The following is a 27232-nucleotide window of genomic DNA, read 5'->3' on the forward strand; positions in this document are numbered from 1 at the left end:
AGACCGATGGGATATGACCTGAGGCTGTTTCCGTGACGTGTCTGACAACGCCAGACAAAACACTATTTTTGCTTTGCTTTGTTTAGTTACTTTATTTTAGGTGGAAGATGTGAGCATCAGTTCGTGGTGAATTATGTCAAACACACCAGTTTAGTAATGGTAGGCTGGATAATTTACATGCACTTGAGTGAATAGCACTGATCATGTTGTGAACAGTTTTACAATTCCTCACAACAAAGGCACATATTTTCCATTATTCTGATTATACCATATTTCCTGACTTTTAAAAATATTTTTGAAGTTTTGAAATTGAATTAAGTGCAGTGAGCATACAGCAGTACCATGATTCAAGGAATGTTTCTGGTAAATTACATCCTCAAGTTATGTGGCTGGGTAGATTAAGCAGATAAATATTTTGGCAACGTCAGTTCTGAAATGTATTTCATGGTAGGTTTATATCGCAATGTGGACTTCCATGTGCCCATCAATGTTGCTAAGTTTACAATGGGACATTTTGCCTCATCAAATTTGAAAACAGATAATCCTGAGAAAGGCCAAGTAGAAGGTGGCAAGGGGTGTATCAGAGTAGAAAAATGGGACTCAAGTTTTGAAGCTTTCCTTGTCTGCAGAAGAGTTCTAAAAACTAAAGCAGACATACAAATTCACCACAAGCTGCATGTCACCCATGCCCAACATGTCTTTCGAAAATGTGCAGAAGTATTCATCAAATGGGTGAGGCTGCTTTACGCGGCGCCGATGGCGAGTGTAGTCACAAATGGAAGGAGATCGGAGTATTTTAGGCTTTATCGTGGGACCAGGCAGGGGTGTCCCCTGTCCCCCCTGCTCTTTGCACTGGCGATTGAACCGCTGGCCATGGCGTTGAGGGAGTCAGGGAAGTGGAGGGGTCTGGTGCGGGGGGGGGGGGGGGGGGAAGGAGCACCGGGTATCGCTGTATGCGGACGACCTGCTGTTATATGTGGCGGACCCAGAGGGGGGAATGCCGGGGGTGATGGAACTGTTAGCGGAATTTGGGGGCTTCTCGGGCTATAAGCTGAACTTAGGAAAGAGCGAGGTATTTGTAGTGCACCCGGGAGATCAGGAGGAGGGAATTGGGAGGCTCCCCTTCAGGAGGGCAGTGAAGAGTTTCAGGTACCTGGGGGTGCAGGTGGCCAGGAGTTGGGGGGCTCTTCATAAGCTTAACTTCACCAGACTAGTGGAACAGATGGAGGAGGAATTTAAAAGGTGGGACATGGTGCCGCTATCGCTGGCGGGCAGAGTGCAATCCGTCAAAATGACGGTTCTCCCGAGGTTCTTGTTCCTCTTCCAGTGCTTGCCCATCTTTATCCCTAGGGCCTTTTTTAAAAGGGTGACCAGCAGCATCATGGGATTTGTTTGGGCGCATGGCACCCCGAGGGTGAAGAGGGTCTTCTTGGAGCGGAGTAGGGATGGGGGGGGGCTGGCGTTGCCCAACCTCTCGGGGTACTACTGGGCGGCCAACGTGTCGATGGTGTGTAAGTGGGTGATGGAGGGGGAGGGGGCAGCATGGAAACGGATGGAGAGAGCGTCCTGTGGGGATACAAGCCTGGGGGCCCTGGTAACGGCGCCGTGGCCGCTCCCTCCCACGAGGTATACCACGAGTCCGGTGGTGGCGGCTACCCTCAAGATTTGGGGGCAGTGGAGGCGACATAGGGGAGAAGTGGGGGGCTCGATGGAGGCTCCGTTAAGGGGGAACCATAGGTTCGTCCCGGGGAACATGGATGGGGGATTTCGGGGATGGTATAGAGCGGGCATTAGACAGCTGAAGGACCTGTTTATCGACGGAAGGTTTGCGAGCCTGGGGGAGTTGGAAGAGAAATTTGGGCTCCCGCCGGGAAACATGTTTAGATATCTGCAGGTAAAGGCATTTGCTAGACGGCAGGTGGAGGGATTCCCTGCGCTCCCCGCGAAGGGGGTGAGTGACAGGGTGCTCTCGGGGGTCTGGGTCGGGGAGGGGAAGATATCCGATATCTACAAGCTTATGCAGGAGAAGGAAGAGGCGTCATTAGAGGAGCTGAAAACGAAGTGGGAGGGGGAACTGGGGGAACAGATCGAAGACGGGACATGGGCTGATGCCCTGGAGAGGGTAAATTCTTCCTCCTCGTGTGCGCGGCTTAGCCTCATCCAATTCAAGGTGCTGCATAGGGCCCACATGACTGGGACGAGGATGAGTAGGTTCTTTGGGGGTGAAGATAGGTGTGCCAGGTGCTCGGGGAGTCCAGCGAACCATGCCCATATGGTCTGGGCATGCCCGGCATTGGAGGAGTTCTGGAAGGGGGTGGCGAGGACGGTGTCAAGGGTGGTGGGATCCAGGGTCAAGCCAGGATGGGGACTCGCGATCTTTGGGGTTGGGGTAGAGCCGGGAGTGCAGGAGGCGAAAGAGTGTGCTGGCCTTTGCGTCCCTAGTAGCCCGGCGAAGGATTTTGCTACAGTGGAAGGACGCGAGGCCCCCAAGCGTGGAGACCTGGATCAATGACATGGCGGGCTTCATTAAGCTTGAGAAGGTTAAATTCGCCCTGAGAGGATCGGTGCAAGGGTTCTTTAAACGGTGGCAACCTTTCCTCGACTTTCTGGCTCAACGATAGGGTACTGGGAGTGTAGCAGCAGCAACCCGGGGGGGGGGGGACACGTTGATTATGTTAGCTTATTTTATTTAAATTTGTTTTATCTAATTTTAATTTATGGTTAAGTTCTCTTGTTTGGGGGGGGGGGGGGATGTGATACATGTGATGTTACGGTATGGGGGGAATTGTGGGTGTTATGGGGCTGTTAGTTGCATATTACTGCTTTTTGCTATACTTTTTGTTATATTTTCTGTAAAAAATTCCAATAAAAATTATTTAAAAAAAAAAAAAGAAAATGTGCAGAAGTTTTCTTGTGCAGTTAAAGGCACTTTAATATAGAAATATTCTGAATATTTCAGAAAGGAAATCTCTACCTGAATACATTTCAGCTCTTTAGCCACATATATTATTTTATCAAACTTAAGGCTCTGACTGAGTCTCTGGTTAGGAATGGGGATGATGATTACAGGAACTAGTAAAAACATAGGCAATCCTAAATTTCATGCAGCAAGTTGCTTTTTGTGCAAATTGAGTCGCCATGGCAGCCAGAAGGTTCCAAGGGCAGGGATTAGGTCTGCAGCTGTCCTTCTGTTTCTGACTGCCTGGATAAGATGTGCTGGATGTGATTGAGCTACGCTAATAATGCGTGGAATTATAGAATGATACAGCACAGAAAGTGGCCATCTGACCCACTCCCTGAGCCAACCCTTCAAAAGGGATAACCAATTTGGTCCCTCTTCTCTTTTCCCATAGCTCTACGAGCCTTTCCTCTTTTGGTATTCAGCCAATTCCTTTTTCACGGAGCCTGCTTCCTTCCACCTGGACTGGAACAGGCTGCACCAGGAAGTAAGTGAAAGGGTCTGAGGGCGATCATGGTGGGATTGGGGAGGCTGGGGTTGACCTCACGTTTGTGGGAAGCTTGTCAAGTGCCTGAATTATTGCCATCAAAATGATTGTGGCCAGGAAAGGGACAATTTGAAGTCCTAAATAGTCACTCCCTTATCCTGAGACTATGCCTCTTAATTCTAGATGCTCCAGCCGTCAAGAGTTTATTTAACTGAGGTAACTATCAGACTTAGTAGACCATATTCTTAATGGTGGTAAATTAAAACTGATCTTGCAGCTCATATGCTTGTGGAAATTAATGCAATTAAGCAAAAGTTTGTCTGCAGAGGGCCTTCCAAAATTTCCAATTCCACGTCATTTGCAAATGCATTATATTATTGCAGATACATTAAAAATACTAAAGGGCCACAAGATTCAATTGGTACTGTGCCTGAAGCGCGGGTTTCACTATGCAAACTGTTCAGCTCAGTTTGACTGGCCTAATTTGACGTGTTAATTGGAAGCAGGAAAGAACATACAAAGAAAAAGGAAAGATTTGCATCATGTAGAACCGTCCATGACCTCAAAACATTTCAAAGCACTTTACAACCAATGAAGTACATTCAAAACAGAACTGTTGTTGTAAAGTAGAACATGCATCAGCTAATTTGTGCACAGCTAGCTCTCATAAACAACAATCAATATAAAGAGAAATAGAACGAGTGACCAGATCATCTGTTTTATGTGTTGGCCAGGACACCTGGTGAACTCTCTGCTCATCTTTGAATTGTCCTCTCATTCACCTGAGTGGACAGCCAGAGCTCTGGTTTCACATTTCCTCACTGCTGCGCTTAATTATCAGCCTAGATTATGAGCTCAGGTTTATGCCGTAGGATTTGAAACTCAAACTGTTGTTACAGAAATAAAACAGGCACAAGGAGGTTCAATTTCCACTCCAATACCAGCCTCCCCGAACAGGCGCCGGAATGTTGTGACTAGGGGCTTTTCACAGTAACTTCATTTGAAGCCTACTTGTGACAATAAGGCGATTTTCATTTCATTAATCATCACAATTGCTGGTAAAACCCTTTGCAAACATCAGTGCAAAAGAAAAGGCTGAAGCAATTACAATGATCTTCAGGCAGAAGTGCCGAGTGCAGACAAATCTCCAGGGCCTGATAATCTTCATCCCAGAATACTTCAGGAAGTGGTTCTAGAAATAGTAGATCCATTGGTGTTCATTTTCCAAAATTCTTTGGACTAGGATGGTTCCTACAGATTGCAAGGTAGCTAATATGACCCCGCTATTCAAAAAGGGAGTTAGAGAGAAAACAGGGAACTATCGACCAGTGAGCCTGGCGTCAGTAGTAGGGAAGTTGCTGGAATCCATTATGAAGGATATTATAGCACTGCATTTGGAAAGCAGTGGTATAATCAGACAAAGTCAGCATTGGCTTATGAAAGGGAAATCATGCTTGACAAATCTACTATAATTCTGTGAAGATATAACTAGTAGAGGTGACCAGGGAGAACCGGCGGATGTGGTCTATTTAGACTTTCAAAAGGCTTTCGACAAGGTCTCACACAGCTTCTTGCTTGTCAAATCTACTCTTATTCTTTGAAGATATAACTAGTAGAGGTGACCAGGGAGAACCAGAGGATGTGGTTTATTTAAACTTTCAGAAGGTTCTTGACAAGGTCTCACATAGCTGATTACCATGTAAAGTTAAAATGCATGGGATTGCGGGTAATGTCTTGAGATGGATAGAAAGCTGGTTAGCAGACAGGAGGCAAAAAGTTGAAATAAATGGGTCTTCTTCTGATTGGCAGGCAGTGACTAGTGGGGTACCCGCAGGGATCTGTGCTAGGACCCCAACTGCTCACATTATATATTAACGATTTGGACAAGGGAAATTTGCAAATGATACAAAGTTGTGTGGGAGGACAAGCTATGCAGAGGATGCAGAGATGCTTCAGCAGAATTTGGACAGGCTGAGTGAGTAGGTATATGCATTGCGGGTGCAGTATAATGTGAATAAATGTAAGGTTATCCGCTTCAGAGCAAATTGTTATTTGAATGGGTGTAAATTGAGAGAGGTGGATACTCAGTGAAACCTTGGTGTCCTCGTGCATCAGCCGTTGAAAGTAAGCACGCAGGTAAGCAGGCAATAAAGAAGGCAAATGGTATATTTGTAATGAGAGGATTTGAGTGTAGGAACAGGGATGTTTTACTGCAATTGTATAGGGCATTGGTGAGGCCACACCTGGAGTTTTGTGTGCCATTTTCGTGTCCTTATCTGAGGAAGGATGTTCTTGCTGTGGAGAGAATGCAGCGAAGGTTTACCAGGCTGACTGCTGGGATGGCAGGACTGTTAAATGAGGAAAGAGACCAAGTCAGTTAGGATTATATTCATTGGAATTTAGAAGATTAAGAGGGGATCTCATTGGAATTTATAAAATTCAAACAGGATTACACAGGGTAGATTCAGAAAGAATATTCTCGATGGTGCGGGACTCCAGAACTAAGGGTCAACACGGTAGCACAGTGGTTAGCACTGTTGCCTCACAGCGCCAGGGACCCAGGTTTGATTCCCGGCTTGAGTCACTGTCTGTGTGGAGTCTGCACGTTCTCTCCGTGTCTGCGTGGGTTTCCTCCGCATGCTCTGGTTTCCTCCCACAAGTCCCGAAAGACGTGCTTGTTAGGTGAATTGGACATTCTGAATTCTCCCTCCGTGTACCCGAACAGGCGCCGGAATGTGCGACCAGGGGATTTTCACAGTAACTTCATTGCAGTGTTAATGTAAGCCTACTTGTGGCACTAATAAAGATTATTATTATTATTTGTAGCTTCTTCCTCTCCGCCAGTAGCTTTCTGGTCGAGGCCGAGGAGTACCAGCAATCTACCTCCAGTATGGAGTCGACCAGCTCTTGCCTAGCTGCCCTCTACTTCCTATCTTTGCATATCGTGTATTACGCCTCCCTTATCACGCCTTCAGTGCCTCCCAGAACATGGAGGATGAGACCTCCCCATTCTGGTTTTTGGCAACATACCCGTCTATGGCCTGTGATGTCTGTTCACAGAATGACTTGTCGGCCAGGAGGATCGTGACCAGCCTCCATGGGAGGGGACGCGTTGTGCCTGGCCCATCTCCAACCTCACATCCACATAATGTGGCGTAGATTATTATTGGGGAGTATTCTGCTCCTACTACCCCTGGAAGCACCACTTTCCCCACTACAAAGAAGTTCATCCTATTGTATACCATGTGTATCTGCCATAATGATTCGGATAGGTGTCTATCTCAGGGATTTCTGCCATGATTTTCCTTCATGAATTCTGCGTTGTCCCAGTTGGGAGCATATACGTTTACAAGGACCACTGGTGCCCTTCCAGGACATCATTGACCATGACTTACCTTCCGCCTTGGTCGTAACCGGCCTCACCTCTGTAAATGCTGTCCTCTAATTCAGCAGTATGCCCCCCCCCCCCCCCCCCCCCTCCCCAAAGCCCTCCCCTCAGCCCTCGTCCCGTAGCACAAATGGTAAGTCTGTCCCACTCAGATATTTCTTACCCACAGTCGGTCCTTCTCCCTCAGGTGGGTCTCCTGGAGGAAGACTATGTTGGCTCCCAGACTTGGAAATGTCTATTATTTACACAGCCAAATTCAATCTTATAATTGACAGTATCAAGTTGACCTCCACAAAAGAGGTTCTGTGGCTGAATAGGTTTTTTCTCCCCACAAATATTGTATTGCCTGTGCAAGCAAGGTGGGGAGAGACAGAGATCATTGTTGGGGAGAGAGAGAAATTGTCATTCCTTATAGATGGAGATGGATACAGGAGCTTCCATCTCCATCATGGGGGAACTGACATTCCAGCATCTCCGAACAGGTATTTGCCTTTAAACGTCAGGGACACCAGGGCCATTGTAGCCACGTACATGGGAGAACCTTTGAAGGGTATGGGGACCGCCACGACCCCGGGAGCCTATGGACAGCACTCGCACGGCTCCCACTCATAATCACGCAAGGATCAGTACCTAGTCTCATGGGCAGGGATTGGCTCCAGAAGATCCAGCAGAACTGGCTGGAAATCCTTTACTTAGGGATCGGTGGATTGTACGAAGCTTTTAACAAATACCTCAAAGTATTCCAAGAGAGCCTCAGTAAAATAAAAGGAGCGAGGGCCAAGATCACCATGGATCCTGACACCATACCAAAATATTTCAGGGCTCGGCCAGTCCCATACTCTTTGCTTGTAAAGGTAGAGATAGAAAGCGAGTGGTTGGAAGGTGGAACTTGACATGTTAAGTATTATGTGCTTATACTGGTAGTACAGCAAGATGTACAAGATCCCATGGCAATATCTGAGGTGCAGGGTTTTCTCCCCATGTCCCAGCAAAAATTCTTCCTCAAATGAACACCACCAAAATCAGACAAACAGTGGTAGCAATATGTACCATCCACAAGATGCACTGCAGGAACTCAGCAAGGTTCCTTAGGTAGCACCCATGAACACTACCATCTAGAAGGACAAGGGCAGCAGATACCTGGGAACACAACCACCTGGAGGTTCTCCTCCAAGTCACTCATCATCCTGAATTGGAAATAGATCGTAGTTCCTTTGCTATCGCTGAGTCACAAACCTGGAATTCCCTTGCCAGCGGAACTGTGGATGTACCTACACCTCAGGGACTGCAGCAGTTCAAGAAGGCAGTTCACCACCACCTTCTCAAGGGCATCTAAGAATGGGCAATAAATGCTAGCCTAACCAGCAACGTCCACATCCCATTAAAAGTGCATTAAATAAATGCACATTTCACATTGTTAGTCTTTGGATGTGTGTAATTGCCTGCAATGTTTGCTTATATAATAATTCAAAAGCAATGAATTTGTTTCGAAAAGGTTTTGGGTGTGATAATGCAATGTAAAAAGATTTTTATTTGGTTTATGATAATATAACAAGCATTACCTTGTGGCCGTAGTCTGACTGACCCAACAGCACCTCCGTTATATCCAAACTATCATAGCGTCTGTTGGGAGGCAGGCTTGTATTTGCCAGTGAAATCACGGTGGAAAATATATCTAAAGTACTGTAAAAAAAAAAAAAAAAAAAATTTTTTTTAAGGATGGAACATTATAAATTTGCAGGTCACAGGCAAAAAATTTGACATCATAATTTTGGAAAACATATCTTTGCTAATCAGAAGACATTGATGTTCAGCAACTTTCCTCTGATGAAGTAAGCATGTTGATATTTTTAAATATAGTTCAAATTTCAGACAATTCTGACATCAAGAACTGCAGAAATTAGACTGAAATCCAAGTTATTACAAGCAAATATTAGTTTTGCTTTTCTTTTTGCCAGCGTTCTCCTGAAACTATTGGCTCTTGCTGCAGTAAGATTCCATGAGGACTAACACTTTTCCAGTATCTTGTTTAAGTAGTTACTGTTTCTATGCAAGGCTAGATGTGAAAGTGTTGACAAACTAATCAACTGCAAAATATACTTTGGGATAAGTTAGTGGATCAGTCAAATGCAATACTAAGTTCACATGAGTTTCTTCCTGCGTATTTCTAGTTCAGCAGGCTGAAGACGATTACTCGGTCAACACCTTAAATTTGTTCTGGAAAACACTTTGGATAATCCTCTTCTGCAATACGCAAAGGTCATAACAAATTCTATAACACAGAAGGAGCAAATTCCAACACTCATTCTCCCAACTGCACGATTGTGGCTCAGTTGGGTGTAACCTCGGCTCTGAGTGAGAAAGTTGTGGACTCAAGTCCCACACTAGAGACTTGAGTGCAAAAAGCTTGGCTGACAGTGGAGTACTGAGAGAATACTGAGGCCCAAAATTGGCTCTCCTTGTCCTTCTCGACTGTCTGCAGCCTTTGATATGGTTGATCATACCATCCTCCCCGAAAACCACATCGTTCATCCAGGTGGGTAGAAGTGGTTCCATTCTTATCGATCTCATCAGAGCCAGATTTTCACTTCCAAAGGCTTCTCTTACTGCTTCTTCACCTTTACTTCAGTGTCCCCGAGGACCTATTCTGGACCCCTATTTCTCTCTCATCTACATGTTTTGACGAAATAATCAGAAAACACAGCCTCAGCTTTTGCATGGAAGCTTTATAATGCTCAGTTTTACCTCACCCCCTTCTCTTGGATGAACAGAAAATACCTTGAATCAGATATTGCGTAGACCAAAGGCATTTATTTGTCTTTGGGCCTGACCACAAGCTCCATTCCCTAGCTGCTGCACTTCATATCTCTCCTTGGCAACTGGCTGCGGCTGAACCAGACTGTTTGCAACCTTGTGTTACGTTTGGCTCTGAAATGTGTTTGCGACTGCATAACCGTGCATCCCTAAGCCTGCCCATTCTACATCTGCACCCTCGCCCACCCCAATCCACCCATCTCACTTCACATTCTTTTGAAACCCGCATCCCTTCTTTTTTTTGGCCTCCAGACTTAATTATTCCGATACACCACCCGCATTTTACCCTGTGAAAACTTGAGATCATTCAAATCTCTGCAGCCATTTCCTTACTCATCCATTTCCGCCCCCTGCTCCCTGACCTACCTTGGCTCACACTTAAGCAGCATCTCAACTTTAAAACAGTCAACATTGTTTTCAAATCCCTCAGGGGCTTGGGTCCCTCACATATCAATTCCCCTCCAGTCCCACAACAGTCAGAGGGGGCCATCTCTCCTCTGATTCTGGCTTCTGGAGTATTCCTCCATTTTAATAGCTCCATCACTGGTGACCGCATCTTCCGCTGGCTCTATCCCAAGTACTGGAATTCCCTCCATAAACCTCTCCCCCCCTCCCTTTAAGATGTTCCTTAAAACCTCTCAGTTGACCAAACTTTTCACCATCTGTCCTAATATCGCCTTTATCATACAATTTACAGCGCAGAAGGAGGCCATTTGGCCCATCGAGTCTGCACCGGCTCTTGGAAAGAGCACCCTACCCAAGGTCAACACCTCCACCCTATCCCCATAACCCAGTAACCCCGCCCAACACGAAGGACAATCTTGGACACTAAGGGCACTTTATCATGGCCAATCCACCGAACCTGCACATCTTTGGGCTGTGGGAGGAAACCGGACCACCCGGAGGAAACCCACGCACACACGGGGAGGATGTGCAGACTCCGCAGACAGTGACTCAAGCCGGAATCGAACAGGGACCCTGGAGCTGTGAAGCAACTGTGCTATCCACAATGCTACCGTGCTGCCCCAAAAATGGAAGGGGGGCTTCCTTATGACTCACGGTGTCATATCTGGCTTTATAATAATCCTATGAAGCACCCCGGAACATTTTCTCAGGTTGAAGGCACTATATACATACAAGTTGTTGCTGTTCGGAAGCATTTTTGGACTTTCCAAACATTGCTATATAAATGGAAGTCTTTTTCCTTACCTGAGCAGTGAACCGCTTGTGCTATTAGCTGGGATCTTTTCTGGCCAATATGCTATTGCTGGCACACGATGGCCACCTTCCCATGTTGTCCTTTTTGTTGAACTTCCACCTAAATCAAAAACATTATTAAAATTACATTAACCAACATCACAGTCAGTAGACTAATAATATATTCCTGTATAACTATTAGATTTACCAGGATTGCACACTCTGTTCTCGAAAATGGCAGCCTCTCAACAATTCTCTCTCCTTTTGCCCAAAAGAAAATGGATCAGTTACCGAGCAGTTGTAAAATCAGGGCTACAATCTCACTGATGCATATCGCTTAGCTACCTCACTGGGTAGACTAACTCACCCATTTACAGGGAGAGTCCCCCATGGTCCCCAAAGATGCACCGATCTACTCCTGTCAGTGTAAGCACCGAGGTGAAAACAGGAAGTTACAGTACAATGTAATACACATTGTGGCTCCGGGGACCCAGGTTTGGGTCTGGCCTTGGGTGGCTGTCCGCGTGGAGTTTGCACTTTCTCCCTCTGTCTGCGTGGGTTTCCTCCGGGTGCTCCGGTTTCCTCCTGCAGTCCAGGGATGTGCAGATTAGGTGGATTGGCCATGGTAAATTACCCCTTAAGCGTCCAAAAGGTTGGGTGTGGTTACTTGATCGGGGATGGGCTTGAGTAGCATGCTCTTTTCAAGGGCCAGTCCAGACTCGATGGGCTGAATGGCCTCCTTCTGCTCTGTAAATTCTATGATCAGTAAAGGGACGGAATCAACTGCTAAACATTAGACGTAAGCACACACACCATTAGCTTTAAAGTATAAACCGGTTGGTGACACTGACATTCAGGTGTGCCCTGAGAGTGTTCTTGCTGCCATGTTGGATAATATGTCAATGAGAGACAGGAATGGGATGTTGGCAGAGAACAACGCAGCAGACCAGGGGACCAGTGCTCAAGCTACACTTAGAGGCCCTCGCTACCTGCCTAAAGCTGCAACAGCACGGTGCTCTATGGAGGGATTCACCCACCTGCTGAGGCGAATTTTGATTTAAAAAAGTTGGTGAGCCAGCACCTCCATCTTTCTTACCTATTTTAACAGACTTTATACGTCTGCTTCCAAACCTGAGGGCCTCCAGCCTCGTGAGACCACCCTCCATCTTTAATTGAATGGTAAGTCTGCCATGTCGCCAATAATTGGCCAATTTGGAGAGAATAATACACGAGGGAAGGTCGCCTAAAGACTGGGAACTTCTGACATAAAAACGGAAAATGCTGAAAAGAATCAGCAGGTTTGGCAACGTCTATGGAGTGAATCATTTTGGTGTAAATTTTCTGATCCCAGCCATTGCGGAATCATTGTGGGTAGTTTGGACAATTTAATGGACCATTAAAAGGTTCGGTTGACTTCGGACAGGAATTTCTGGTGCACAGACGGGCGGAACGGGAAAATTTAGCCCTTTGAGTCTAATATCGCCCTCCTTTGAAACATCTGACCCCCCCCCCCCATTTGACGCTGATGCTGGGGTCCAGAAACTCACAGGAAAACCCTGCCCCAAGAAGCAACAAAAGACATATCTGGATTTATAGATATATATCTGAATTAACCGTTTAAATTATGCAATATTTCTCCTAACTATAGCTCACCTTAATGAGCTACAGTTTCTCCTTTTGTCAACTAATTATTTGGTTATTCTGTTATCATAATTTTGTGTCTTAGAAGGGACCCCTCTGGTGAGTCCCTGTTGGGCGGGCCTCTGCCAACTCAACATGGGAACACATAATCCACGAGGCACACGGGGAGATCAATTAGCAATTCCCCATGGTCTCAATGGGGATAATAACAAATTGCCGTTCCGGGGAAACGCCAAATAAACCGGCAGAGTCCCCCGCTATGCATGCCCGTCACACAACTTTTTTTTTTGCACGTTAAATCGCGCCCTGTATATATAGATATTTTACACTAATCCTTTAAAGTAGTTATTACCTTTGTTTGTCTGCCATGCTCCCACAAATGGGCCAGCAGTTCCAGAAAATTCGCATTTCTCAGACCAAGGGCCATTGTCACCTGCATGGGAAATCGATTTAAAAATTGATCGTGAAGAGGATTATAAAATTGAAAATGTTAGCCACTAAGAGGTATTAAGGGTGGCACAGAGACAAAACACTGAGGCACAACCACAAAGTGGTAAGATGCAAACTACTTCCTGGGATTTCTCATGCAGCACAATTATAATTATAACTAAGCTTTCAATGGAAAACATTAGGTACGCTTGAAAAATAGAACCCTCTCGTTCTGGTGTGGATTTGAATACTTTTCTTTTGTAAAAGTATACTTTATTCGTAAAATAATTGAAAGAATGTTACAAACATTTCAAAATGGCCATCACACAAAGTGCAATAATATTCAGGTTCTCTACATACATCATGTTGCATTCTGAAATGCTTCAATACAATCAAGGAAACTTTTCAAAATGGTTATTACAAATGGTGCAAAGGTATTTAAGTTGTCAACATAAATCAAGCTGCACTCTTGAGATGCTTCCACACAATTGTGATACAGCCCAAAGAGGTTCTTAGAATTCCCCTCCCCTTAGCTCACTCTGATTGCAAGGTCTTAACAGCCACAATCTCCCATTGCATTACCGCAGTGGCTGCCCAAGGCTTTAGTGCATTCCACAGCACGTAGTCCTGGGCTTTGGAATGTAGCAGTCTGCAAAACTCGGTCGGGGAGACCAAAGGTTATGGATTGGATTGGATTTGTTTATTGTCATGCGTACCAAGGTACAGTGAAAAGTATTTTTCTGTGAGCAGCTCAACAGATCATTAAGTACATGAAAAGAAAAGGAGATAAAAGAAAATACATAATAGGGCACCACAGGGTACACAAAGTAACTAGATAACATCGGCATCCGGTGAAGCATGCAGGGGTGTAGTGTTAATGAGGTCAGTTCCTAAGAGGGTCTTTTAGGAGTCTGGTAAAAGTGGGAAGAAGCTGTTTTTGAGGCTGTTCGTGCGTGTTCTCAGACTTTTGTATCTCCTTCCCGATGGAAGAAGTTGGAAGAGTGAGTAAGCCGGGTGGGAGGGGTCTTTCATTATGCTGCCTGCTTTCCCCAGGCAGCGGGAGGTGTAGATGGAATCAATGGATGGGAGGCAGGTTCGTGTGATGGACTGGGCTGTGTTCATAACTCTCTGAAGTTTCTTGCGGTCTTGGGCCGAGCAGTTGCCATACCAGGCTATGATGCAGCCAGATAGGATACTTTCTATGGTGCATCTGTAAAAGTTGGTGAGAGTTAATTTGGACATGCCAAATTTACTTAATTTCCTGAGGAAGTATAGGCGCTGTGTGCTTTCTTGGTGGTAGCATCAACGTGGGTGGACCAGGACAGATTTTTTGAGATGTGTACCCCTAGGAATTTGAAGCAGTCAACCATCTCCACCTCGGCCCTGTTGATGCAGATAGGGGTGTGTACGATACTTTGCTTGCTGAAGTCAATGACCAGCTCTTTAGTTTCATCTCCCTCCAGGAGCGTTTTGCTCCAGACTTCCCAGAGCTGGAATGTGCTGGTCTCCACACTTCGGGTTTGGAGTTGGGGTCTGTTGGTTACGAACAGGAACTATTCCAACAGAGGAAGTGATGCCATCTGGATGGAACAATCCTAACGGGGTGGGAATGGAGATTCAGGGCAGTTTCCTCAGCCCATCCAAAGTGAGACAACTTCCGGATGCTATGGGCATGTGGTAGCTGACCAAACGGCTGGAACTGTCAAAGACAACGGGCAAAATTCTCCCATCGGGAGACTAAGTGCCGACGCCGGAGTGAAAACCGGAGTGTTTCACTCCGGCGTCGGAGGCCGCTCCTCGCCCCCTATTCTCCCACCCTCAGGGGGATAGGAGTGGCGCTGCGTAAATTATGCGCGCCGGGCCTTGGCGCCACGTGAAAGTGGCGCCGCGTAAATTACGCGGCCGGCATCGCGTAAATGACATCACCCGCGCATGCGCAGGGAGGCCGGCGCCAACCCGCGCATGCGCGGTTGCCGTCCTCCCCGCGGGGGCCCCGCAAGACATGGAGGATTGATCTTGCGGGGTGGTTGAGGAAAAGAGTGCGTCCTTTAGAGACGCCTGCCCGACGATCGTGGGCACCGATCGCGGGCCAGACCCCTACTGAGCGCCCCCCTGGTCCTTGATCCCCTCCCCCCCACCCCACAGGCTGCACATGCAGCGTTCAAGCGCTGGTCACGCCGGCAGCGGCCAGGTGTGGTTGGCACCGGCGTGAACCCGTCGGATTGGGCAGGCCGCTCGGCCCATTCGGGCCAGAGAATCGCCGCTCGCCTGCTACAAACGGCGATTCTCCGAGCGGCCTGTTGTGGGGGGGGGTGTGTGTGTGTGTGTGTGTGTGTGTGTGTGGGAGAATCGTGTGTGGGTGCCAGGGCGCCGTGGCGGGAATCGCCCGGCACTCCCGCGATTCTCCCACCCGGCGTGGGGGTCGGAGAATTGCGCCCAACAGGTCTGGTAAGCGACAAAACATGTTCGGGTACACGGAGGGAGAATTCAGAATATCCAATTCACCCAACAGCACGTCTTTCGGGTCTTGTGTGAGGAAACCGGACTCTAGGAGATGGTCCAGCAGAATAGGATTTTGAGAAACTAGCATCTTATCATGGGGCAGTGGTGTTTTTGGGATCCAAACATTGAGTGAAATTAACTTTCTTGTGATCTCATCTCCATTCACAAGTTGCAGTTCTGTATTTAAGAATAATAATAATCTTTATTGTCGCAAGTCGGCTTACATTAACGCTGCAAGGAAGTTACTGTGAAAAGCCCCTAGTCGCCACATTCCGGCGCCTGTTCGGGTACACGGAGGGAGAATTCAGAATGTCAAAATTACCTAACCGCACGTCTTTTGGGACTTGTGGGAGGAAACCGGAGCACCCGGAGGAAACCCACGCAGACACACGGAGAACATACAGACCCCGCACAGACAGTGACCCAAGTCGGGAATCGAACCTGGGACCCTGGAGCTGTGACGCAACAGTGCTACCGTGCCGCCCGTGCCTCATTGGACTTTTGGAATTTCACCCTCGGTTTCAGCTAACTTTTCCATAAAAAGTATTGTATTTTGATGCGGAAGTGATATGAAGCTGAGCCTGATATTGAAAGCATGTTAAACTTACTTGCGATATTAAAGTATTTTGCATTTCAAAAGCACTTTAAAGGTTCTTTTTAATTAATGATTAGATTAATGCCAGATTATAAAAATGTCTGAATTTAGTTCCTTAGTGTCAGGATTAGTGTCGAGGTGGTGGGGGAAGTCAATGAGGCAGGTTTTAGAGTTGTTTGCTCAAAGGTTTTTTCTCCAAATTTTCATGTTACAGCATTTAAATGAAAATCAGCAAAGGGCACAAAATCAGGTTTAATTTCATGCAAACTGTTTGTCTGGCACAGAATAAAGGAATACAGTGAGCATGCAAGATGCCTGACAGGAGTGCAATTTGGAAATGAGCTACAATGCATTCTTGACTCAAACTACTGGAGAAGTTAAGTGTATGCATTTCCTGGAAAAATCAGAAAGTCAGAAAAGATTATTGGGCAACTGATATAACAGCTGGTGAATAGTTATTGTATAGGAAGGTGAAGCAGCCCACCAACTGCCTACTGGGGATGGGAAATGGCAGCGAACACTGGAGAAATGCTGTGCACCGCGGTACGTTGAGTGGAAACAATATTAATATTAATTATATTAGCTACCACTGATAAGCATCAGAATTATAATTCCATACCAGCAAACCACACCAGTGTGTTTTTATGAAAATCTGTATTAACTGCTTCCAGTATGCGACCGATGACATGGTCCAACTCTCGCAGACTGTCTCCATAAGGACCACGTTTGGAGGTGTTAGCAAATCGAGAATTGCACTGCAAAGGAACATGCATATGGGCCGGGGCAATGTACAAGAAGAATGGATGTAAACTTTTCCTAAGGAAAACAGAACAGGAAAGTCAACATGATCAGGAGATAATAAAGATTTTTTTAAAAGAACAATCTGATAACGTAGCAACTAAGGCCTTGATGACGTAGGTAATCTGATTACACAGCAGGTTTGCCCAATGTGCAAATCAGCCTTTTCACCATTCAAGCGTCAGGTCGAGTTAAGATCTAACTGATCATACAAGAACCTCTGATATCTTTTAATGGACACACGTTTCAGTCTACCTGAAATAAATGAGATTTGGGAGGCCAGAAATTGCATCCGTGGCATAAAATAGGGATTAGATATTCATTCTAAATCTGAGCTTAAATCCTGGGGTTTCCAATGTGCATAGCTCTAAACAAGTTACGTAATCCAATAGGTAGTTGAGCTATACAGACTGTGCAGAAAGATACCAGATTTGATACATGATTTCAATCACTGTAATTCATCTCAGCGATCTTTGGGTTGTGAAGGGAGAATCAAGTCGGGAAGGTTACTTTCCTGACACGATGGCTTTTAATCTAACAGGGACCATGAGCCATTCTTTTCCAAAATGTCATTTCCCTCAGTACCATGGCTTTAAACTGGGTTAAATTATGAGTGAATGAGGATAAAGTGGCCAACTACTTTAAACTGCAATACTGTGTGTAATTTTTATCATGCACATTTAATAATGTCTTATGTTTAATTTTTGTTTTATGCACTTGCCAGCATTCAATTCTCCCTAAAGCACTAGATAGAATAATTACCGTTGCGATGTTTTGGATTGCCAAATGCTAAAACAAAAATATGCTCACAGTCAGAATACTCAATAGAGCACTCGCTCCCTGACAAGTTGGATATTAGGTGAGGGAATGTTCAATTCTGTCTTTTTTGCCCATGGTACCTTTCCCGCAACCTGAGTCTAGAGAAGCAATTATTCGGTTGGGATAGGAGCGCACTGACACCATTGGAAATCCATTCCTAGGAAGGGGTAAATCAAATTTAGAGCAAAATATACTGGAAAAATTATTAAGTTTTGTAAGCAAGTTAAAACCTCACCATCAACTCACTTTCTCCTCGTTGTTTCTGCCACATAACACCCCTGCCCTACAGTGGGCAGACATTTTACTTGAACCTGCTGTTCAATCACTACTACTGTGGGTGCAATGCCTCAAGACAACCACAGTAGCATATTGGTTCTGCACAGTACTTGATTACCTAGACCTGCAGCTCGTCAGTAACAACATGTCCTGAGATTACATTCATACACTAAGTAGCTTTGCAACTTTTCTTTTCCGTTTGCATTAATGAACCACAACCAGGGGTTATGATTTCACTTGGGTGTAGGTTATTTTCATGAAATTGCAGTACTGAGTTTATCTTCCTCACTCCTCAATGAAGTACTGTCTCCCACTTACCTTGCCTGCTGGATGAACTGTATAGCTTTATCCACGTATCTCTCTGCTAGGCTGCTGAGATTAACTGGTTGTTCTATAATCCTCTGGTTTTCAAGGAGAGGCAGTGCCACATCTGTAGTACATGGGTTGTGTTTACAGCTAGATAAAAAGAACAGCAACATGCCAGATGGTTCAGTTTGGGTATCAGACAAAAATATGAACAATTCAGACAAAATATTCAGAAAGATATGAAATAGAAAACATTTACTCCATTAACTTTGATGCAGTTACAAGTAGTAATTGCTTTTAAAAATGTCATACTAGGAAGGAATACTCACTTCATTGACATATCTAAGGACATATTATATATATCATCTCGATCTTGAAGCTTCCTTCCCGTCATTTAACATGTTGTTACCTCAAAAATCCCTGAACCCCATGTGTGATTCCCCCCAAATAGGTCTCCACCCCTGCCAGAATTGCAATGGCTTTTAAAGGCCCAAAGACATCCTCTGTGGCTATGACAAAGATAAACTATCCTTCCTTGTCCTTTTAAACTTACCTGCAGCCTTTGACACAGTGGACCATGCCATCCTCAGCTGGATGGAACTGCAATCCTGGTTCCATTCTAATCCATCTAATCAGAGAATTAGCAGCAGTTGCTTCTCTTCCCAATCCGTGTCACAATCTCTGGTGTCCTACAAAGATCTATCCTTGGCCCACTCCTGGTTCTCATCGATTTCCCGATGACGACACCCCTTGTCGCCGAGAAACCCTTGTGCCAGCATGGGACCAGAATTTCCCGCTGCCGTAAACAGCCGGTAAATCCCACCCAGAAAGTCAGCTTCCACATTAGGCTGACGACATCCGCTCGACCTCACCCACCATCTCGCTAAATTGTCAAACTGCTTGTCAGACATCCAGTACTGATTTAACAGAAACTTCTTCAAACATAATATTGGGAAGACTTAAGCCACTGTCTTTATATTAACTCCATTTCGTAGCCATTGACTCCGTGAGAGAGCTCATTCAAAATCCATCCACGTATACAGATTTAAATTCTGTCCCATCTCTAAAGACAGGCAACTGTCTTTAAGCTGAACCAGATTGTTTGCAACCTGGATGTCATATTTGCCCCCAAGATGAGCTACCCACGCCATCATTAAGTCTACCTACTTTTATCTCTGTAACATTGCCTGACTCCATCCCTGCCTTTGCTCATCTGTTGCTGATACTCTTATTCCAAATCATTTTCACCTCCTAGATTTGTTTATTCCAATGCACTGCTGGCTAACCTTCTCAGTCTGTAAACTTGAGATCATGCCAATGTCTGCTGCTTTTGTCGTAACCTGCACCAAGTCTTGTTCACCCATCACCTCTGTACTCATTGACTGACATTGGCTTCTTGTTAAGCAACACAATTTAAAAATTCTCATCCTTGTTTTAAATTCCTCGGCCTTATCCCTCCCCATCTCTGTCATTTCCTTCAGCTCCACAACCCTCAGAGATACTGTGCTCCTCTAATCCCGGTTTGAATCCAGACCATCCCTAAATTTAACATTCGCAGCTGTACTTCAATTTCCTTCATCTCCTTCCTTACACCTTTCAACCTAATACTGCCCTACTCACCGTAACTGTTTCTCTTTTTTGGGATGTGGGTGTCACTGGTAAAGTCAGCATTTATTGCTCAACACAATTGCTCTTGAGAAAGTCATGAGACGCGTTCTTGAACCATTGCAGTCTGGTATGGGTACACCTACAGTGCCGCTAGGGAGGGATTTCCAGGATTCTGGTCCGCTGACAATGAAGGACAGTGATATAGTTCGAACTCAGGATGGTGAGCAAGTTGAAGGGGAACCTGCAAGTGGTGGTGTTTAAAAGCGTCTGCTGCCCTTGTCCTTCTAGCTGGTAGAGGTCGCAGGTTTGGAAGGTGCTGTCGAAGAAGCCTTGGTGAGTTGCTGCAATGTACCTTGTAGACCACAAATTGCTGCCACTGTGCAGGGAGGAAGTGAATGCTGAATGCTTAAGCTGGAGGATGTGGGGCTAATCAAGTGGGCTGCTTTGTCTTAGATTGTGTAAAGCGTCTTGGGTGTTGTTGGATTTGTACTCATCCAGGCAAGTGAAGAGCATTCCATCACACCCCTGACCTATGCCCTGTAAATGGTGGACAGGCTTTGGGGAGTCAAGAGGCGAGTTACTCTCTGGAGAATTGCCAGTCTCTGGCCTGCTCTTGTAGCTACATTCTTTTCATGGCTGGTCCAATTAAAGTTCAGGTCAATGGTAACACCCCAGGCATTGATGATGGACAAATCAACAAAGGCAATGTCAGAGTGTAAAGGGAGGAAGGCTAAATTCTCTCTGGTTGCAGATGGTCATTCGTTGCCTGATACTTGTGTGTCATTGGTGTCATTTGTCACTTATCAGCCCAAGCCTGAATGTTGCCCTGGTTTTGCTGCATGCAGGCTTGGACGTCTTCTGTATCTGACACTTCAAATCGTACTCAACATTGAAATCATCAGTGAACATCTCCACTTCTGACCTTATGGTGGAGGGAAAGCAATTGATGAAGCAGCTGAAGGTGACTGGGCTTAGGACACTATCCTGAGGAAGTTATACAGCAATGTCATGAGGCCCAGAGATGACTGACCTTCAAAACGCACAAACAACTTCTTTGTGCTGGACATGAGTCCAACCAGTGGAAGGTTTGGCCCCTGAATCCCAATTGGCTCCCAATGCCACACTTGGTCAAATGCTGCCTTGATGTCCTCCCTTTTATGAGTTGCAGGCTCGCTTTAGGCAGTGCAGATTACCGTTACTAATTGGTGCGAGTCACTCATGATTTTGGCCACCAACTCAGATGTCCAAGCAATCAACAATGTGGGTTTTTTTATGGCTGGACACAGAAATCATTTAAAACAGTAGGCAGCATGAAGTTGGTGTGCTGCCTGCGTTGCTGCCAATGAACACAAGCTAATTGTGCATCATGAAGTTTTCAATTAAAATTTGGGGGTCTATCAAATTAAGCTTCCTACATGCTGGGGCTGAGTTTCCTCTGAGTTTCTCCTACTCCACTGCTGTAATGTTTAAATGTGCAATCCTTGGAACTGGAGAAAAAAATTGCAGATGAGGAAGGTTGCACATATCAAGAGCTTAGTAAATAGTCAATTATAAACCGCATTAACCTCTGTTCAACAGCTCTGAAGTCAGCAGATCATTCAACTGAGCTGTAGCCTTGTAATTTGTCTCAAGCTTCTACTGATTATCCAGATTCTTTCAAAGATAAACTACTTTTTCATGGAAGTAAAATCTTCATCCAAGTTAAAAGATCTCATTAGAATTTTACGGCTTATTGTCAGAGCTTCAGTAGAGGCACAAATAGCCACAGTCCCTGAGGTGGAGAAAAGTTAGTTAAGTTTCCTGCTACTTGTACATTATACAGCATGTGTGCAAACGTTAGGTGATAACTCGGTCAGAGAGTTGTGAAGTTACCCATAAAAAAATAAAGACTTGCCCTTACAGAGCACATTTCATGACCACTGCACACCCCATACAGTGCTACAACAAATGATGTACTTTTGAATGTAATGACTGTTGTAACATAGGAAATGTGGCAGCCAATTTGCACGCAGCCAACTTCCACAAACAGCAATGTGATAATGCCCTGCTCAGTTAATGTGATGTTGATTGACAGATAAATATTGGTCAAGGCATCAGGGACAACTCCTCTAGTTGTCTTCAAAATTATACCCTGGGATATTTTACATCGCCTGAGAGGGCAGGACCATGGTTTAATGTCTCACCCGAACAATGAAACCTCTGAAACATTATACAGTACCCCTTCAGTACTGCACTGAAATTCTAGCCTGGGTTGCTGCGCTCAAGTCCTAGAGCGGAACTCAAACACAACCTTCTGACCCAGAGACAAGGGGATGGATTCTCCCATTGCCAATGCCGAAATCGCGTTCGGCGATTGGCCGGAGAATCCGTTTTTACGCCGAAATCTGGGGCGGCGACAATTTACGGATGCTCCGCCCCCTCAAAAACAGCATCATCGCTGAGTACGCCGCATGCTGGCGGGGTGGCCTCAGGATGCCACCTGAGGCCCTCCCCAATCCTCTTCCCCGATGGGCCGATTTCCCGACAGTGTGGGGTGTGTGCGCTCAGTTTTCGGGGACCTCCCGTTGCGGCTGTGGACAGCGCCGGCAAAGTTGGGGAAGGGAGCCTTTCCGCTGGCCGGGGAGGCTTCGACAGGGGCTGGGGGGGGGACTGGTAGAGCCGGGGGGACTGGCGAGGGGGGTTATAGGGGCGCACTATCTGGCAGGCCAGGTCCGTGCGCGGGCAGTGCCATGTTGTACAGACCTAGCTATTCTCCATCGGTATCTGCAGGTAAAGCCGGGGGCTTTAGGTGGAGCGGCTCCTAGGCCCCCATCGTGTGCGCCGACAACTTTTTGGTCGTAAGACTAGACACATGCTCCGGTCATAGCCTCAAAATCGGAGAATCCAGACCAAGATTTTTACCACCTGAATTACAGCTGACACACAATAGTTGAATAATCTGTTCAATCTTTTGGTTCAGGTCTGCAGAAGAAAAATCTGAACTAAAATGAAATACACATGAAAGCTGCACCAAATATGAATTAGCACCTACAGAAGAGAGAATATATTCCAATGATTTGTTTTATTCCTGTCATAAATATAAAGCAAAACAATAATTAACGTAAAGAACCTACAAAGATGGGACATGTTCCCGTTCTCCCTGGCGGGAAGGGTGCAGACGATCAAAATAAACGTACTGCTGAGGTTCCTCTTCCTGTTCAGATCCACACCGATCTTCATCCCCAAGTCCTTTTTCCACAGCATAGACAAAATGATCATGCCGTTTGTGTGGGGCAGTGTAAGAATCCAAGAATCCCCAAATCAACACTACAGAGGAGAAAAGTCATGGGGGGCCTGGCACTGCCGAATCTACAATACTACCACTGGGCAACAACGGCAGAGAGAATGTGGGGATGGATGGATACGCAAACCCACCGCGGAATGGGTGCGGATGGAGGAGTCTTGATGCAAGGGAATGACTCTTCGGGCCCTCGCCACGGCAGTGCTCCCCCCCCCCCCAAAGAAACACACATCCTGCCCAGCGGTGATAGCTACTCTAAGGCCATGGAACATTTTGGTTTGACCGAGATGTCTCCCATGGACCCATCTGCGGAAACCATTGGTTCCCACCAGCCACGATCAACACCACTTTTTTAAAATGGAGACAGGATGGGGGGACGCTAACAGGGACGTTTACATGGCGGACAGGCTAGTGACACTGAGCGAACTGACGGAGGACCTGGAACTACTGACAGGACAGGAACTTAGGATACCTCCAGGTAAAGCACTTTCTCCGCAAGGAGACAGTAGGATATCCCAGGGTCCCGGGAACCACTTTACTCAAGGACCTGATAAACACAGACAGTAAGGAAGGGAGAAACTGTGGGAAAATCTACGGATAGCTACTAGACAGTGTGAGGCTGCCACTGGACGAAGCCAGGTGGAAATGGGGAGAGGAACTGGGGACAGAGGTGGCCTAGGGAGTTTGGAGCATGGCACCTAGCAGGGCCAACTCCACCTCATCTTGCACAAGGCTCAGCATCATGCAGCTCAAAGTACTGCTCAGAGCGCACCGAACCAGAACCCGAATGAACAGGAGGTGGAAGATAAATGTGAACGGTGCCACAGACGCCCGGTCAACCACACCCACATGTCCAAACTTGTAGGGTTCTGGACAGCCTTCTTCGAGGCGATGTCCAAGGTTGTGGGGGTGAGGGTGGAGCCGTGCCTGAGAGTGGCAATCTTCGGGGTATCAGAACAGCCAGAACTACACATGGGGAAGAGGGCCAATGCCCTAGCTTTCGCTTTCCTAATCGCACGCTGGAGAATCCTACTTGACTGGCAATTAGCAGCACCACCCACAGCTGCAGACTGGCTGGCAGACCTATCGGAACTTCTCCATTTGGAGAAGATCAAGTACACCATCCAAGGGTCGGAAGAAGGCTTCCACAAACCCACAAGGCCTACAACAGAAAATATAAAGGAAAGGGGGCGTAGGGGAGAATAGGAGCTAGGGGACAGAACACCCTGAGCTACACCACTAATGGGTGCAAAATCATGAGTTGGACATGTACAATTTCTTAATACGCACCCCTAGCATCTTTCAGGAGCATAGAAGTGGAAAGGTGGGAGTTTTACTGACATATTCAGTCTTTAATACGTGTCTATTAGGGTGGCTTGGTGGTGCAGTGGTTAGCATTGCTGCCTCACTGCGCCGAGGTCCCAGGTTTAATCTCGCCTCTGGGTCACTGTCTGTGTGGAGTTTGCACATTCTCCCCGTGTTTGAATGGGTTTCACCCCCACAACCCAAAGATGTGCAGGGTAGGTGGATTGGCCACGCTAAATTGCCCCTTAATTGGAAAAAATGAATTGGGTGCTTTAAATTTAAAAAAACTATAAAAATCTATAAATGTCTATAACATAAGCAAAATTAAATCATAACATGCTAAAATCGTTTATCATTCATGCAGGTTCCAAGATTTTGCATAAAGAAATGCATTATTCCTTTTTAGGCAGACAATACTTAACGATCAGCACATTCAGAATCAGGAAAATAATTCTCCAACACATTCATAGCACAGATATGGACAAGGTGCCTAAATTATTTTTGGTTGCCCTAACCTTCCTGCTTTAGCATTATTGTGTCCTTATTAGTCAATAATCCCCAGATAAAAGCATGATTTACGGAACAAACAATAAGAATAGTCTTTAGAGATGATAGATGCTTTATTGTAGATAAATCTTCTTTCAAAACAACAATTAAGCTTCTGTTTGTAAAAGTGTCAAAACTTCATTTGATGTTATCACTGACCTTCTTTATCACACAAAATAAAAGTCTTGTTTAAGAACTATGAAGACATGACAAATAATATTCCTCATTGCTGGTGATTTCTGAAAGTGGAGAAACTAAAGGAGATGTGGACCTGAGACACAAGTTATACATTTTCCATAGTGTAGCCATCTGGGATGGCCAATTTCAGAACACAAAATGGACGCTCACAGAGACTCTAGGGAAATGTGGACAATACTAAACAACAATCAGGCACAGAGCCTGAATGTCGAAACTCTGCGTCGATTAGCATATTGATGGCCCATCTCCGAGGAACAAAGGACTAACACTCGGGTAGCAGATACTGTCGCAGACATCCCGGCGCCAGTACCCCAACCGAAAGACACAAACAAAGCAAGGCCAACGGCTATCTAAGACATGCCCAGCCATCAGGGCACCCACCCCTTTATTGATTTAGATCGATGATGAAAGATCGAGAAGCTTCCCAATTAATTGGGACCAAGTTTAAGTTAGCATTAGCTATGAGGAGTGGTTGAATAAACTCGGTTTGTTCTCACTGGAACGACGGAGGTTGAGGGGCGACCTGATAGAGGTCTACAAAATTATGAGGGGCATAGACAGAGTGGATCGTCAGAGGCTTTTCCCCAGGGTAGAGGGGTCAATTACTAGGGGGCATAGGTTCAAGGTGCGAGGGACAAGGTTTAGAGTAGATGTACGAGTCAAGTTTTTTTACACAGAGGGTAGTGCGTGCCTGGAATTCGCTGCTGGAGGAGGTGGCGGAAGCAGGGACGATAGTGACATTTAAGGGGCATCTTAATAAATACATGAATAGGATGGGAATAGAGGGATACCAACCCCGGAAGTGTAGAAGATTGTAGTTTAGTCGGGCAGCATGGTCGGCACGGGCTTGGAGGACCGAATGGCCTGTTCCTGTGATGTACTTTTCTTTGTTCTTTGTTTAAGGCCCGCTTAAAAGCGCGCAAAGTCCCTCCAAGTATAAGAAGGAACCCCCCACGAGAGATTTGCTCTCTTGGATTCGGCTCTCAAGCGGAGAGACCCATCCACCAGCATCACCAGAAGCAAGTAAGTTCAAGATCAACGCTCGCTACCAGACGGATGACCTTAGCTGTAATCCTGTTACCTCTTCGAACCCAACAGCCTCAGATCCGAACAACGGCCATTGTTCCTCTAAGTGGGGCACCCAAAGTTAAGTACAGGTGTTAGCGATAGAGATAGTTTAGTTTGTAGTAGTATGGTGCATAAGTAGATCTCATTGTGTGTAAATAAATAGTATTGACTTTGAACTAACTAACTGGTGTATTGGCTCTTTGATCGGTATTCGGATTGAACCTTGTGGCGGTATCGAGAGATACCAGGCGACTCTGAAAGTATACACATAATTAGGATTAAGAAAGGCGACCATATTGATTGCTATATTTGTTGCAAGTAAACAGAGCAACAATAGCATAATCTAAGTTTTAATAATGTTGAACTGCCAAGCAATGTTTAACAATATACCTGTATTGCAAACCAATACTCTGTTGGCTGGACAGCTGGATCGTGATGCAGAGTGAGGCCAGCAGCATGGGTTCAATTCCCGTAGCGGCTGGAGTTATTCATGAAGGCCCGCCTTCTCAACCTTGCCCCTTGCCTGAGGTGTGTTAATCCTCAGAGTAAATCACCACCAGTCAGCTCTTCCCCTCAAAGTGGAAAGAAGCCTATGGTCATGTGCGACTATGGTGACTTTAGTTTTTACTTTTACCTACATGTAACTCCAGGCCCATGGCAATGTGTGATTGTCTCAAAGGGAAAGCAACCGATGCTCATCTGGGACTATGGCAACTTTACCTATTGCAAACCAGGCACAGTTGAGACAACACTGTGTAAAACAAAAGTAGAGCAGCACGATAGTGCAGTGGCTAGCACTGCTGCCTCATGGCGCCGAGAACTCGGGTTTGATCCCGGCCCCAGGTCACTGTCCATGTGGAGTTTGGACATTCTCCCCGTGTCTGCGTGGGTCTCACCCCCGCAACACAAAAAGATGTGCGGCGTAGGTGGATTGGCCACGCTAAATTTCCCCTTAATTGGAAAAAAAACATTTGTTCTCTAAATTTATTTTTTTTTAAACCAAAAGTCTATAGGGA

At 45.9% G+C, this 27232-nt stretch overlaps 1 protein-coding gene across 12 annotated transcripts in view; it reads right to left on the minus strand.

The window, feature by feature from the left end:
* Nucleotides 1-27232, minus strand: part of LOC119953276 (archaemetzincin-2-like) — a 291941-nt gene that overhangs the window by 79361 nt on the left and 185348 nt on the right. For all 12 annotated transcript variants that reach the window (XR_005457983.1, XM_038777348.1, XM_038777349.1 and 9 more), the window contains 5 exons: nucleotides 18224-18361; nucleotides 16632-16828; nucleotides 12839-12919; nucleotides 10858-10966; nucleotides 8397-8517 (listed from right to left, as the gene is read on the minus strand). Coding sequence is in view for 11 of the 12 variants with exons in the window: in XM_038777348.1 (XP_038633276.1) it covers nucleotides 8397-8517; nucleotides 10858-10966; nucleotides 12839-12919; nucleotides 16632-16828; nucleotides 18224-18361 (646 nt within the window). In the remaining variant the exon portion in view is untranslated. The remainder of the gene's footprint in view (nucleotides 1-8396; nucleotides 8518-10857; nucleotides 10967-12838; nucleotides 12920-16631; nucleotides 16829-18223; nucleotides 18362-27232) is intronic.

The sequence above is a fragment of the Scyliorhinus canicula genome, chromosome 18 (assembly GCF_902713615.1).
Source record: "Scyliorhinus canicula chromosome 18, sScyCan1.1, whole genome shotgun sequence".
Lineage (NCBI taxonomy): Eukaryota > Metazoa > Chordata > Chondrichthyes > Carcharhiniformes > Scyliorhinidae > Scyliorhinus > Scyliorhinus canicula.